At 34.1% G+C, this 17,292-nt stretch overlaps 1 protein-coding gene across 1 annotated transcript; it reads right to left on the bottom strand.

The window, feature by feature from the left end:
• Positions 1-531: 531 nt before the first annotated feature.
• LOC123533361 (uncharacterized) lies at positions 532-16,906 on the bottom strand. Its single transcript, XM_053551476.1, has 10 exons — positions 13,939-16,906; positions 10,389-12,247; positions 9,592-9,819; positions 9,187-9,312; positions 6,070-6,213; positions 5,438-5,567; positions 4,959-5,086; positions 2,988-3,065; positions 2,100-2,270; positions 532-1,684 (listed from the first exon to the last, which is right to left on the bottom strand). The coding sequence occupies exons 1-10, from the start codon at positions 14,918-14,920 to the stop codon at positions 1,151-1,153; spliced, it is 4,380 nt and encodes a 1,459-aa protein (XP_053407451.1). The 5' UTR covers positions 14,921-16,906; the 3' UTR covers positions 532-1,150.
• Between the last annotated feature and the right edge of the window lie 386 nt (positions 16,907-17,292).

Below are 17,292 nucleotides of genomic sequence, written 5' to 3'. Positions count from 1 at the left end.
TTAGTAGAGAAATATAATACATATGTAAGGAAAAAAGATCAAAAGTCAACATGATTGTTTATGATTTAAGTTTGCATAAGCAATATACAATCAGCGTATGAATCTTAAGTTGTCATCAACAACACGAGAGTCATCTGGCATGGGGAAGCTGGATGGTTTTTGTCGTAATGGGTAAAATCACAAATGTGCAAGAATATAATAACCTGTCCGGCTGACTGGTTTTAAAAGCGGTTGGGAAATCCGGTTTGAGTGTAATTGTTTTTGCGGTAACAGGATTGCATTTTCATGTTAGAATGGTCATGACAGAATAATTTCATCTTTTTAACGTTTTATTCTTGATCTGTTTATAGAACCGGATCATAAACAATAATGAAAGAAGTCCAGATACATGCATGGTTCGGGTGCTGCTCAATTTGGCGTGCGTTGCTCTAGGCTGAAATTTTCTATGATTCTTTTTTTAATTGGTGTTATGTGTCGAGTTGTGATTGATGAGTGGGTATTAATAAACAGAAACTAACAAAAAATGTGCTTGCATCTTTTTTTTATTTTTAGGGTAAAACAATATAACAATGACGAAAATAAATTGCTATAAAAGTGATAAAATATTTCTATAAAAATATATAATCATCTTTGCATGTTACAAAAGCTATTTCTGTTCAGTAAAGCTTATTTAATTTTCATAGCAACAAGTTTAAAAATCTAAATCGACAAGATATACATAAGTTGGCACCTGCTTTTAATTTAATGCTGTCCTCACACGAATTTGATTTCAGCTATTTTCAGTTTAAGTTTGTATAGTTTACATGTACTTATCATTATAAATCATGACAACTTTTCAAAGTGAAAAAGAACTGAACTGGCCCAATGATTGGTAATAGGACGCTATGTGGAATTCAAATGACCCTGGTTGTAGCAGATACATACAGTGTTGAACACTTTCAGTTTGATCCAAAACAGCTTACTTAATTAGTTCAACTAGCATAGATTGTAGAAATAGTTTCCATATAATTCTAGATACTTTCATATATGTGAACTTTAATTGCACAGTAATTCTATCACAGTATCTTTCTTTGCTTCCGATATCACACTTAAAATAAGCATATGCAAACAATATAGATAAACTGAAAGTGTACTTGTCACGATGTTTTAATCACATAGGTGGTTTAGTTTGCCTGGTCGTTGCTAGCTGATGCTCACTCTTCATGTAGCTCAGCCAATCATAAAATCTGTCGACCAATATAGAGGGCGATGCACATGGGCACGATATCCGAGATTTTGTTTTCGCCGCTTCGTCCGCCGCTTTTTCACTTATGTTATCACCTTTTTTACAAAACTTAACCAGACTAGAAGCCATCTTTGTGACTGAGCCCGTATCATTTTCCGGTCCGCAAAGGGATAACAATGTCGTAAAACCCAGTAGAGAAAATACCAAGGAAATTCCGACAGTACTTAAAATAAATATCCCGAACTGAAAGAAAAACTGTATTTTTGCAAACAGCATAAATACAGCAGCGCCCATGGTTGTTATAGCACCAGATATTACAGAAAGTCCGATTGATTCAAGCATGTCATGAACTCTGTCCAAGCGTCTGGGTGACTTTGACATCCGGTAAGCTTCTGCGAGATGAACAATGTAGTCTACAGATAGACCGACGACCATACATAGATTGATCGACTCCAAGACCTGGAGTAGAAAATCAGAATGTCAAAACATATATTTTTTATAAATCACAAAATATTTATTGTTACATAAATGTGTTGTAGTTAGAATTTAGACTACCAGTTCGTGCATTGTGTTACCAACATAAGGTAGAACAAATGCTCGAGACATTTCAAGCTTGGCGTGTCTGTCAAGCAGAGATACTCATCATACTGTAAAAGTCTGTACCGAACCACTATCAAGTAGTAACTTTTGTGCAAGCGATAAATCAAAATAGTTCTTGGCAAAAATGATTTAAAATGATAAATATACGACACCACGTACACTGTTACATTCTGCTAAAAGGACATGGCAATACTTTCGTAGAAGTTGTCATTTTCACGATGTTAAGACTTACGAAATTCTAAACCTGAAAGGAAAATAAAAAAAAAATTGTTACCCCGAGTTTCCAACCAGCTAGAGGTATAAGACCTATGACACAAGCTGTGACCAAGCCTATAGTAACGGCGGCGATTGTCCCTATGATGAAGTTAAAGGTCGTCAGTACGAGAATAGGCCAGGCTGACAACAGTCCGACAATAATACCCGTTATTGCGGAGGAGGCTAGAGTCTGAAATAGCACATTACATTCATATACAATTATTTGGAAATAATCATATCATTTGTAGTTTTACTGACAATTTCCCTTCCTTTTCTTCCGATTCTTTGACAGAGATCAGGCATTTTTACAACATGCCTATATTATATATAGATTTGAGCAGGGCCTGTTCAAAATAAGTAAATCCACATGCGTGCTGTTGAACAACTTTTAAGTCAAACTTAAAATAACAGTAGTTTTTCTTTAATATATAGCTTGTGAGTGTATTTTCGTCTTTAGTACTGATTTCTCGCGTATTTATGTGGAGTCAGTTTTCTTCACCATTCTGGAGCAAGTATATGAGAAGCCGGTGGGCGTAAAATCTATGTTACACCTACAGGGAAACACTAACATGTGAACTGTAATACCGTAATTGATATATGTATATTTATGTATTATAACGACTGGTGCAGAATAATTTTGTTTTGCATATTTACGTTCCTTCATAACTGATTACACACATGATTTATTTCAGATGCGTACACATTTCACCCACGTTGTACGGACCGTGAACACTACATATACAAATGGTAGCCTAATAGAATTTCAAAATATGCAATTTGCAGGACTAACTCTAAGAAAACAAGCATGAGTTTACCAAAAGGCCAATGTTTCTAAAATAAGATTTTTAAGAAAACCTTTAAAGTAATTTATATTGTATTAAAATTCTTCGACCAAGAAAGACAATACCTCTTGCACGTGAAGCCAGTGCCAAAGTGTTTCAGTAACCTGTATGCCATTCTTGAGAGGTGCAGGCATTTTTCTGTTCTGAAAACAAATGGATAGGCAATTTAACTAAAATATTAGAGACTTGGCAATTTTATGTCATTATAAATAAAGTCACTGTTTGTGCGTCACAATTATTACGTCATAGCGTCAAACGTGTATGTGGCACGTTTGAAAAGAATACCATGAAAAACAGACAACGGTTCGACGGATAGCCTATATCTTCAAGGATGCAGAAAATAAACCTTGAAAACGTGATTGAATCGAAATAATATATCTCAGACAGTGATTTGGTTTGAATATAACCATTGTTTGTCGTTCAGATGCGTATTATTATATCACTCGGGCTGCGCCGTCGTAATTATAAGTCCTTTGCATCTGAACTCCAAACAAAAAAAATTTCAACAACAAATCATGGTTTGGGATATATTAATTCTTAAATAACAACATATTACACTGCACAGTCGAGCCTCTGCAAAAGAAACAGTATGATCATTCCCAACTTTCCAAGAAACGGGTCAAAGTTAATCAAATAGCTGCAAGCATTTGTTGCAGTGAAAGTAAAGTTTTATATTAATTATTTATTTGTGTTAACGTCTTTGCTAGAGACGTCCGTCGCGTGATAATTTTTGTGACCGAGGAATTTCACGTTTTATTAGCATAGGAACGAAATATTTAGCAAAGCGGTGGTTAAACACTATTATACACGCGTAATAGTCGAAATAATTCATGGTGCATGAAAATTAATATAACCGATCGTGATATATTTTATTTTTCTAAATTTATTCTTAACACTTCGACATTAATTTGTATTTTACCCTTCAAACTGTCAACCTTTCTTCGTAAGAGCGTAAATTCAATGTTGTGATCTTATCGAAATATTGTACAGTAGCCATATACAGACTATCAAATATACACTGAGGTTCTAATTTAAAGGAAATAATCAAATGTGTTTATCTCTCAATTATTACAAACATAAGATTAACAAAAATCTTCGTATAAGTAATTTATATTGTATTAAAATTTTCGACAAGAAAAAATACCTTTGCACGTGAGCCAGTGCAAATGTTCAGTAACCTGTAGATTCTTGAGAGGTCAGGCATTTTTCTGTTCTGAAAAAATGGAGGCAATTAACTAAAATATTAGGACTTGCAATTTTATTCATTATAAATAAAGTCACTGTTTGTCGTCACAATTATTACGTCATAGCTCAAACTGTAGTGCACGTTTGAAAAGAATACCATGAAAAAGACAACGTTCGACGGATAGCCTATATCTTCGGATCAGAAAATAACCTTGAAACGTGATTGAATCGAAATATATATCTCAGACAGTGATTTGGTTTGAAAAACCATGTTTGTCGTTCAGATGCGTATTATTAATCACTCGGCTGCGCCGTCGTAATTATAAGTCCTTTGCATGACTCCAAACAAAAATTTCAACAAAATAGGTTTGGATTATAATCAAATAACAAATATTACACTGCACGTCGAGCCTTGCAAAAGAAACAGACTGATCATTCCCAACTTTCCCAAGAAACGGATCAAGTTAATCAAAAGCTCAAGCATTTGTTGCAGTGAAAGTAAAAGTTTATATAATGTTATTCTAATATCTCTGTTAAAACACTCTTACGCTAGAATGACGTCACATTAATGTGCGGTGACGTCAAAGTTTTCTGTTGCGACCAAGAAAGAGCGCTTCTATATTTTATCTACTGTTTTAGATTTAGGGCATATAAGAATCGAAATAATTTATAGCAAAAGAGTGTTTTAACACTATTTATACACTCGGGCGGTAATACGTCGTACGAATAATTTCACTCGGGCTACGCCCTCATGAAATTATTATGCCCGACGTATAACCGCCCATCGTGCATAAATAGTGTTAAAACACTCTTTTACTATAAATTATTTCTTAACTAAACGAACTACTTACTATGCTCTGAATGAAGTTTTCCCACTCCTCAAATACAGGCAAACCTTCTTCGTAACCGAGACTGTATAAATTCATGGTCGTGTTGATCTCTATCGCCAAATATTGTAGCTTAGTACCATAGTACAGACCTAAAATATACACCGTGTTCTAAATGTTAAAATTGGGAAATAAAGTCAAAACTGTGTTTTCTTTCAAAATATTAATTAAAAAGGCTAAAGAATGTGAAAGTCTTAAAATGTCTCCGACTTCTAGGTAGATTTAGATCTTTTTAAATTTTCGGGAACAAAAATAAAATTCCTGATTTTTGCTGCTACAGTCTGACGTCTATAAATTCATACCACATTCATGATTCTTGCCAAAAGAAGTGGATTCTAATATTTCTTCAACATTAATCTGATCAGTGTTTTTCTTTAAATGTATGGACACAGTAAAATTTACAAAAATATGTACAACAAAAAATAGTCGCGAAATATCATTACCCGAGCCTGAGTAGTACGCATTTTGAGTGACACCTTGGACACGCCTCTCGGCAAACAGCTCATTATACCGGAAGTAATCTTTTGTCGGGTTCAGATCGTATCCATCAGTAAGCCAGTATGAGATCAGAAGCTGGAAACCAAAGACATTTGCAACATTTTCAAAACTGACACAAATGAGACAAATACGTCAAGCATTTTAAAAGTGACTAAGTCCATTTACAAAAACAAAATGTAAACCGAAGTAGCCAAAATGAGACGATTTTTTTTTTCAAGAAAATCTAAGTTAAAAGAATATTAGCCAAAGTTTATTTCTTTCAGGAGAAATTTCTAGACTGGCATATAACACGCACATGCTTTTAGACACAGTATTATATTTTACAAGGAATGACTCAGGCTACAGATAGAATTACACAGTATTTGCAACCTTAATTAGAACAGTTATAGTAAGCCTGTTACTCTTCACGTTCGCTGTTACTGTTAATGCGTCAAAAACGGTGTAACAATTGACACATATATCACCCATATAAATAACTATAGCAAAATGATACTAGTAACTTTGCATTTACAATGAATTACAAGTTTAGAATATTTTTCAACATACTAAACATCTAAAATATACTTTTAATTGTTACCTCAAAATAGTTTGTAAAGTCGTCTGGTAAAGATACTCGGTAGATATACTGATATGCGTCCATAAGTTTAGTCACGTGGTCCGAAGAAACCGGAAGTGACAAATTCATATCCGACGGAAGCCGCCAGTTTGAAGCTACTTCATTCTGAAAAAGAGAAAATGAGTATATTCTAAAGATCGCAATATTTAGCTAGGTGTTGTTAATTCGTCATCGAAGTAAACAGAAATCCAAGATACGTATTGGTGATATTAACATATATTGCAGTGAGAGGGCTAAAGTTTTAACATTTAGCCTGCTAAATTTCTAAAATGGACTGGTCTGTCATTCAGTTTGGGCAGTACCATTTATACTTTGAAGGGCTGTCTACAGGCTAAAGGTTAATTATACCATGCGCACCAGCCTTTTGTCTCATTTTTAAAAAATGAGATTAAAGCATAAACATTTTGTTTAGCACGTGTATGAGTATTTTCCCGTGCTTATGTAATCTGTAACACGTATTTGGGCACTGTTGATGGTGTGTAAATCTTACGTCCATGTACGAATTCATCGGGAATTTGCACATTGGAAACGTACTGATGAAGCCGATGGAACAACCCTTTTAGAAGCTCTACTATAATTTACTACAATGTCAAAATGTACAATTTTGGTATGCGAGATATAGTATATTAAAAAATGGTCCAGATTTTAACGTTAGGTTCTATTCATATTATTCATCTAATTTCAAATGAAGGTTAAGTGATCAATAAACAGTTTTAACACGCATTTCGCATAATATACTTTCCAAATATTTGCTTTAAAATCTGTTTGAGTTTCTTTATATGGGTTCAAATAAATACACAGGCGGACATTTAATGAAAAGTAAACATTCATAATGCTCTGTCTACAGGCTATAGGTCATGATACATTGATTTTTGGCAGATAGTTGGTCCTTTGTTGAAAGAGTAAATGACTTGATGAGCAACAACTTTTGGTATAACTGTTTTAAACAATTTCAACAATAAATAATATATACGCATGTATGACAAAAGAAACGCGCCAGTCATGATCAGTTCATGTTTACCGATAAATACAAAATCAAAGTTCACCGGATGATCCAAAAATGTATTTAAAAAAAAATGAAATGTATTCTTCATTATTTTTTTTAATTTAACTTGTATATGATACATATTACCAATCGGTAAGATATTTTGCAGTGTCCCTATAACGAGACGGAGTCGGACGGAGTTACGTATTTGAATGCTTTGAAATGACGAATAATTTATCATTCTTTAGCATTCTGCATAGGTTTCATGTTTTCCCAAGTGTCAGGTGTACTTTTACATCTCTTCACATTTACGTTTCCCCCAAATTGTGAACTAGAAGCTTTAAACAGTGCTTTCAGACAATTATAAACACTTAGTACGGCACTTCTATGTTTTTCACACGATTTTCCTGTGCTGTATTAACAATTTCTTATGTTATTTTCAATTTATTTTGGGATTAGCCCCGTTTTTCAACAGTATTTCAGTCATCTAACAGCAAACAGTGAACATAACCAGTGTTTCTTGTTTCTGTACAGTATACTAACTGTTCTCCGTATGTAAATGCCAACTTCCACTCATGATACAGAGGTGGAGGATGAAATAGTTCCTGACGTAAGGTATTATCAAATCGCCGAGAAGGACATATGCCTCGCCAGGGGATCGAACTCACGACCCCGCGATTCGTAGATCTACACTCTTCCTATTAAGCGAGCGGGCTTAAGTAATATTACGTTTATAGTTCAAATTCTCATGTATCTCTTTAAAAGCCCTACAAATACACAAATTTTAGGAGAGCAATCACTGATGACACCAATAGCAATTTTTTATTGGATTGTTATTGGATTTTGTTAAACTTTCGAACTTTCCTTCATTTCTTAAGTCATGTTATGTTGTAACACTAGATATCATGTGTTCGTAATTATAAACTTTAAGAGAAGTTACAGTTTTCTTTTTATGTTACCGAAATAGCGGATTATTAAAAAGAATTAAAAAGAAAGAGTTTAATTTTCACATACAGTAGATGCATTTCTTAACAGATATTCGAAACTTGTGTCTTATTGGCATTTATGGAATGGAAATGTAGCTAGTGTTTATTTGATTGTCTTTAATAACATTCTTTGTTTTAAAACAATACCCACGGCGTCTAACATTTGAGTTTCACTTCTAAATGAATAAAAAGTCGATTTTACATTTCTAATGCAAATAAACCCCAGAGAGATCACCCCAAAATTCCTATAACGAGAAATTCAGTGTTTTCAAAGTAAACTCATTCTCCTTTTGAAGATGTTGATATGATACTATACAAACATATTAAAGGTTAATCAGCCTTTGTAATGAGTCTACGAATAAACATTCGTGTAACCACGCATAGTTGTTTCAAAACAGACTATATCGGTGCATGGTTTTCTAACACTTTTCAATACTGTAAAATGGTAAAATATTATATTAAAATTGTGAGAATACTGGTCTTAAATGTACTGAAATTAGGCTAATTGTTATGGACACTGTGTCCATGGTACCGCAGTGCCTGGTAGTATTTGGTAGTTCATGATAATTGATAATTAATGGCAGTACGTGGTGATTCATGGCCGTCCATGGAAGTTCATGACTATTAAAGAAACTCGTGGTAAATCGTTGTGGTTCATTTTAGTCATGACAATCCGTGGTAATTCGTGGTAGTCAAAAGTAGTTCATTATTATCCGTAATAATTCATGGTAATCCATGGTGGTAATCCATGGTAATCAATGGTAGATCATGGTAGTCCATTTAAATTCATGGTACTTCCTGATAGTTGGTAGTTTTTGGTAATTCCAGGTAGTCCATGGTAATTTATGTTAGTTCGTGGTATTTATCGGTAATTCATGATAGTTCATGGTGATAAATGATAGTTCATCTTAGTTCAAGCATCGTCGTAACGACATTTGGATACCACAGAAACATAAAGGACATTATGGAAAAAAATAACTTATTAAAATGAAAATTGATATTTTAATATTCCGCCTTGGAAAATGTTCGTCTCAGGTTTGGCTTCGCTCTGAAATTTTAATCTATGTGCTCCTGTTATATTCATTTAACACTAAATAACTCACGTACCTCGAAATACTGTTCGAAGTCTTCAGTAAAGCAGGCAATTTTTAGTTGGTTATTAATACTGTCTCTCTGAATATGAAGTCGGTCAGCCAACTTTGCATCTAGGTTCTTTAAACGATTGCACAAATCCTGCAAAACAAAACAATATAAAATGTACATTTGTACATTGCCTTTCTGGATTTTGCAGTTTATCAGTAAGCTTCGGCAATATATCTTGCTGTTTTTACGTACTGATGCCGAATTAAACTTTATAAGCGTGCATGTTTTATTTTCATCAAAGTGTTGTTCTGGGAAGTCAGCGTAATATGATGACTGAACAATGATTTAAGTGTCTCATACAGATTATCTAATATTACACTGAAAGACTGAGTTTTCTATTTGCATATAGACACACAAACAAGTATATACCTTAAATGCTATTTGAGCTGACTCGGTATTCATCTCGAAATGCCTGTCATACTTGGGTTCCCCGAAACAAAAGTCTGCTGATTTTTGATCGCACGCGCTGATATCCGCCGGAAGTATTCCCCAAACCAGGTAGAGGCGCTGGTATTCATCATCTTGGTTTCTCAAGAAGTAGAAGTAATGTCTATCCGTCGCTTTGGCATAATTATGGTTACCTCGAAACAGTCGCAGCTTAAAGAAATAAATCAAACATGTGCTATGAGTGGACAAGAATTTTTTAATTTATCTTCTGTAAAAATGTGAATAATCTCGCGAATGGTCATAAGATTATAATACCTCTGTTGTAATGACTGCCGCACACAAAATGGATTAAACTTTTGAGATTAATGTACAATAAATCTGCATAATCAACTTCACCATCATAGAGGCCTGAATGGGCAGACTTATCCTTTCTTCTGTTTCAGATCCCATGCCCGCAGAACATTTTTCGGTCTCAACTGAGTTTGAGATTGAAATTTTGAATGCTTTTACTAGACCTTCAAATTCAAATTTAAACTGACCATGAATACTAAATAGTCATTTGAAAATATTTATTAACTTAACTTTCTGATATGCAATCTGAAAAAATGTTTCATGAGCATGAGACGTATTTGCTTTTTGGGGTATCGAATTTACTTGGATTGTCCTGAACATGCTAAAAGGAAATACGGGATGCAATAAGATACAAACATGAGTTTTTCAGACGTACTTTAAAAGTATGATTGCTGTAACAAATGAATTTTATCTATTGTAAAAGTTACCTGGTGAGTATCTGGCTCTATCATGGTTGCTCTGTGAATAAAGAAAATCGCCACACCCAGGAACAATATAGGGATCATGATTTTAACAATTCTTTTTGTCATAAAATCAAAAAAAGTGTTCCTTAGAAACTTCACAATTCTGTTTCTTTCCTCAAACGATTTCTTAGGCTTGGATCTTTTCCTCATTAAATACTCTTCCTTCGCCGTGTCAGATTGAATTTTTTCCCAACTTAACACGGAACCTGGACCAGCGCGTGGTGCTCGACCAAGATCGTTCATAACTCCATCTTCGAGTGTAACAGTAACTTCCGGATGAATGTCACGTGAATTGTCTACCAATCGAGGCGTACTGGCGTGACTGGGTGAAGGTATACCGGAAATACTTGGAAGCACGGTACTTTTTGGCAATGTATGTTTTCGAGGACTGCTTGCTAAAGTGTCATTGTCCTGACTAGAACCAGTTAGTAACCCACGTGCACTGTTCGTTTCTGATAATGAATTAGTGTCCGCATTTGATGCCGTTTTGCCATCTTCCTGTAATCCTGGAAGTCTTTCCGCCAAACAAATTGAAAGCAGGAAGCGGTGAAAACGCCTCCATATATTTTTAGTCTTTGTATGATGAATAATGATTATTGACGGAAAGTATAGTATCACCCATAAATAGTTAACTGCTACAAGAAACCCTGTAAATATTCCAAATGTTTTCACTGGAAGCAGTGGAGATAAACCGCTGACCAGAAAAGCTATCGTAGTCGTCAATGACGTCACGAAAGTAGTTTTCGCCGCTTTCCGGAAACAGTCGGAAAGCCGATAGGCGTTGCTCGGGTATTTCGTATGGCCCGTAAGACGCCATGTGTCATAGAATACAAATAAATCGTCAGCACCGATTCCGAGGATAAGAAATATTGCAATGACGTGAAAAAATCCAAAGTATTTGAACTGAAAGACATAGCGGTAAACTAGATTGGTTAATAGAAAACTTGAAAGTATACTTAAAACGCCGAGACTCGTAACAACTACAGAGCCAGTTTGAAAACACATGAACAGGAAAATAAAAAGAACACTTCCTATTGCAAGCATTATGTCTTTTAATGCTTGTTCGACTACATCATGTTCATACAGCATCTTACTTAGGTAATATACATCCAAACGTTCAACTAGATAAAAATCTCGTATATTCTCGATTTTAGGCTTGAATGTATCAGCGAGATAATTTTTGATATCTTCCTCTCTACCCCATTTGCCATTCTGTAATTTATAAAGGGGCCATCCCATGAAAAAGAAAGACCGAGTAATGGATGTATAACTTCCGGCTGGGGTTATCACACTGTCTTTGCCGAGAAATAACTTCAAATAGTCTTTTGTTTCGTTATAGATGGAAGCTTTATATAAAACTTCGTTAATGTTGCTAAAATTTCTATTATAGAAAATCGAATCAACATTTGAATAAGTTCCATCAAACAACCTGACTAAAGACTGTGGTTTTACACAGTTGTAATTGTGATCAAGCAAACAAAAATCCTCCTGGAAATTTATCTCGTTGAAAAGACGTTCTTCTGCTGTTTTTATCCAAAAAAGGTGCGCAGGCGTCAAAATATTTTCGCCTGGTTTTTCGTAGATAACTTCTACAGTATCCCTGATTGAACCTCGGTAACCTGTGTTGATATTGTAGCCATACACAGGTCTAAAAATATACCCGTCGAAGGATGTCCTCGACCGCCATGTCAGTTCCTTGAGTCGGACATCATTGTAAATATAGAGCGGCAAATCGTCGAAAACGGCGGGAAATACGTCATATCCGGAAAAGACGAGGCCTAATGTAACTCCAATGACCGTTGTATGTATCAATGTCACTGCAACTGAAAAGAAAGTAAAACATGTTAATCCATGGCACTTTAGATATGTATACTGTCAAAAAGGGTATTTGGATACTTATTACAAAATCTGGTTCAGATTTTGGGTCATTTGTAGGTATTCATGCGGGTAAGGCGGCGGTCGTTCAACTCTGAGATGCTGTTCGAGCCCTGCTAGAGCCATGGCAGCATCTACTTATATGGCACCAGGTATGAACAGATGCAGTCATCTTGCAGATCCTTATACATCACTTTATACCTCGAAATCTTAAAATTTAAACTTTACATATTTCGATATCACCTAACAGTGTTTTATACTAAATTCTGTATTGTTTTTGTTGTATTTTTGTAATGTGGAAGTTATAATTTTTTTAACGCTATTCTTATGGACCAATTAAATTTTTTGCAGAAGATAAGACCTAATGTTTTGCATTAAATATGTAGATCTCTAGATGTTTTCTTTAGATAATTTTAACGGATGTGCAGTTATTGCTTATAAATACAAAAAGAGCTGTTGATCAAACAAACCCGAGATTTGGCGATACGACAAGAAATATATATGGATAAAGACACGGTTTAGTTAAGCAAAACAGTCGGCATAGCGGAAGGAGGGAGGGGGTGGCAGATTGCTTATGAATTAAGTTCATTCAAACTATACATGTATAAGTTTTATGTCTAACTCGGATGTGCAAAAGACTTAACACCCTATGGAAACTTCTATATAAAACAATGCATTGCGGGTGGTATTATCGCTTCAGATGTACACTAAAGACAAACTAGAAAATGTTAAATAGGTATCTTGGTACCTTAATATGTTTGCACTTATTTCAAGTCTTCTTAAATCTGATTTATTCATGTTTAAAGATTAATTCAAAATATACCCAAGATAATCCGATTAAAGGATTAATTCACGTTGACATAACCTTAAATCATTTACGGCAATTTCCTAAGAATGCGTCTTTTGAGGGATACTCCAGTGGTCCTTCGAACGAACGACATTGAAATCAAAATATGTTTTTCTGTTTGTTTAGGCTTAACTGCGTTATTTTATACAATATTAAATCTTAAAAGAATATTTACATAAATAAGCGTTCAGAATGTCAAATATAAACGGTCGCAAAAACGTTAAATGACTTTCCATGTACAAAGATATTGAAAAAATATATATCGTATATATGACCTTCTCAATGATGTTAAAACATTTTTTTTCAGACATTGAATAGTATTGGCTCGGCTGGTAACCCGGACACCGCGAATTCGAACCTGGCTAGGGTCACGACACCTCCTTTTATTGAAAACTCCATCACAGTATTACTTCCCCTTATCGACGCGAAGGTTGCTATCATTCAACGCTTTGAGTTCAGTATGAAATTAAATAAAATTCAAACAAATATTATTACTATAATTTTTCACGAATCTGGTTTCTGGTAGTTCCTGAATGATTTCGAAATAGCATGCAATTTATTTGTAAGCACTATTGCTCAAAGCTCGAGATCCAAGTCTAAATTCAATAATTTAAATGTTCATGAATCTCTATCAAATACTAGCAACCTGTAGGAAGCGGTCTTCGGGGTGGTTTGATCCTCTAAACTGAACAAATATAGATTATAACCAACGTACAAAAGAAGAGTTCTATGGTAATCGTTAAAAGTACTTAGTAGGGCACTACGAATGCTTAAAAACAATATGAAACTTACAAAATGACAATAAAGGGAACTTTGTGACAACTTTGCAGAGTTTCAGAGGTTCTGGAAACTCTTCTTGATTTTCACTTCCGGTGTCTGTTCCAACTTCCGGTTTATGTTTTGGCCGCGCTGTTCGTGCAGTTGGATCAAGCTCTAGTCTAGAAGAAATCTGAGGTAGTTCAGACGACCAAATGGAAATTTTTGACGAGGTTCTCTTTAGATTAACCAAACGTTTCTTTTTCAATGTTCTTTTATTTTCTTTCTTTTTATAAAGGCCATGAACATCACCATTCGGCAGACGACAGTTTTCACTTTGAACGTGAGCGCCGTCATATTTACCCGCCAGATGGCGTTTTTGTTGTAATACTGATCTTGGAGAAAAGGAACTTGCTAAAAACAAGTCATATTGGACGGATGAGTTTCCTTCAGGTTTAACAGCACTATTGCTGGCAAAATCTTCGGCCACTGCGTTATTTTGATATAATTCTCTTCCTAACCAGAGTTCATCAGATGGAAATTGTGGCGAATTCCGTTTCCTGGTCTTTCCCGATTTATTTTTCTTTTCGTTTCCATTTTCACAAGCACCAGTCTTACTTTCTGTCGTTTTTCTTTTCTTTCGTTTATGTTTTCTTCTTTTTCTTATTTCTTCTTCATTTTCTTCTTTATCCGTTTCACTGTCTCTATTTCTATGTATTTTATCATCTTCATTCTTTTCTCTCCGCTTCTTTTTCTTCTTTTTCTTTTTAAGACTTTTTTCATCCAACTTGTCCGCAGTTATATCATCTAAAGAGCCTTTATCTCGATTATGCTCTACAAACGAATTACCCTGAACTTTCTTTGCTTCATTATTTTCCAGCGAATTTATACAAGTATTTTTAAAATATCCCTGACGATCAGGCTTTAAGTTACATCCTTCACATTTTGCGTGTTCTGTACTAAAACTGTTAAAATCATCAAGAAATTTATTGCCATGATGTTCTTTTTCATCTTCCATAAATTTAACACAAGTATCAGCTAAGAAAAAAATGTACTTTCACTTTTCCGACGTTCTTTCCTTTTTCGGATTTATTTTTCAAAATTATATAGAAGAAATGCTATAGTCATATCGGTGATTTGTTCAATAATAGTCCCTTTTAAATTTATTCTAAACTAGAGTCGTGATTTTAAAATAAAACCTTTCTTACTATTAATTTCAGTATTATGCGCGTCCTGTTTAAGTGACTGCACTTTTCCTTATTGTAAAATATCCAATTTTACTTCGATCGTGATCTTACAATCCACGGTCCAGTGGTAAGACGGCTTAAATCTATAACATTTTTAAAATAAAACTAGATTGCGCTTGAAGCAATCGACTTTCCAAATTTCACATTTAAGTACATATTGTATATGTGTGAACCGCTATTAAACAGTTAATTATTGTATGCATACTCTTCCATTGACACGTGAAAAACATCATTCCGTTTAACATCAAAATTTCCGATATGTTGTAACTTGTTCCAATGTCCAAACATGAATCCCCGTAGTACTTAACACTCCAGTGATCTTATATCAGAATTTAATAGAAATGCACTGAATTTGAATATTAAAAAAAAAAAACTTTCACGGGAAAAAACTGAAATACTATTCCGGTGGTATTTTAAAAAAAGACAGTTAATGTAAATAGTAATATACATTTGCTGTCCTTTCAAAAAGAAGAAAGCATTTGGTCATCGCTAATATAATTTTCTTTTTCTTTTTGTTTACTTTCAAAATCAATATTCCGTATAAATCGCGATTCTATATTCAAATTAATGCATTTGTATATATATACGAGGGTCCATTTACGTTTCATCGACCATTGTCATTTTTTCTTCTATGTGTTTAATAATTCATATTTATGTTGTATTGACTGGCTCATTATAACTAGTAGCGGACACTCCCTAAGGATATGCGGAGAGTCGGCTAGCTTCAGTGTATTTATCAATTACTCTTCTAGGCCAGGCAAAAAATAATCTTTCTTTTCTGTCAAACATTCATCACCACAATCATCAAAATATAAGCTTTTGTGACAGTCCATTTTATTCTTCTAGTTTACTAAAATATTAAGAAATAATGTTTTCTGATTGCTTGTATTAAGAAAGAAAAAATCTTATTAAAAAAAAAAGAAACTTCTGTTTAAAAATCCATAATAACTAAATAGCCCAATTTCAGTTTCTAGGGAATATGTTACTCTACATACAATATAAGATTTATTTTCTACTAGAATTTTTACAAAAAGAAAATGGCATTAATTGCATACTTTCAAACCGCTTGTCAACAAAGTTAAGTTTTGTGTCTATATGCGCAACGCTTTGTTATCAGATTTTCTCGTATTGAAATGATTCGGATTACAAGGTCTTTGTAACCTTCACATCTATCTAATGATCTGCACCCAATTGTGCAAACAGTATAAGTAGTCCGATTTTATCTGTTCATTTTGCATTTTAAAAATAATCGGGAATACCTATAAAAAAAGGACATTTCTAAAATGGCGATTTCAAAACGACATTTAGAAAGAGCGTCTTCAATATAGCTGAAATATTATCTGATTATTATAATTTTCAGAGCATTCAAATATACGTACTTTGGACTTGTTTTTTTTTTTTCTTTTTTTTTTTTTAAACAAAATATCACAGAAAACGTGTAATTTTCTTTATAGAAGTGGAGCAATTAAAGAAATATAGAAAAAATTATATTACCACCCCTTAGGCAGACCTACATATTGGTGTTCATTGGTATAATCACATTACTGATTACTTTTTTTTTAATCCACACAAATAATTGCTGTTCCTAAAAAGAAGCACCCGATCAATAACTGTTTCGCTATATGCATCATATTTCACTTACTTATAGTGCACAGTATACTTGTGATTGGCTCCTGTGTTATAGTTAATTACTAGTACAGATTCGTATTTCATATCCTTTGAAAATGTATTGATTACTGATGAAACTATAACTAAATAGGGAAATATAGCGCCACTACTGTGACTGCGTGTACATATGTAGGCACACATGATTTGAAATATAGAAAGTATATGCGCGGTTAAAGCCCCAACTTTTACTACTCTGGCAGTAAGTTTTGTAGGAGGAGCCTATCAAATAACAACGCTACTCTAGGCTGTCTGTGAGCTAAAAATAGCTCACTTTAAATGATTCACAGGCAGATGTAAACAATGGTCAGTTGAAGAAGAAATTTGAACTAGTTTGCATGTTTTGATGGTAAACAACTATTATTATCCATATTGTGCATCCATATCAGTATCAATCCTATGAAAAATTGAGTCAAGACTAGCATTCCTGATTTTAATCTTGTTTACGTAAATTTAACAATGAAACTCAAAATCAAAC

This window comes from Mercenaria mercenaria, chromosome 1, assembly GCF_021730395.1.
Source record: "Mercenaria mercenaria strain notata chromosome 1, MADL_Memer_1, whole genome shotgun sequence".
NCBI lineage: Eukaryota > Metazoa > Mollusca > Bivalvia > Venerida > Veneridae > Mercenaria > Mercenaria mercenaria.
This window is presented reverse-complemented; position numbering and strand designations above follow the sequence as displayed.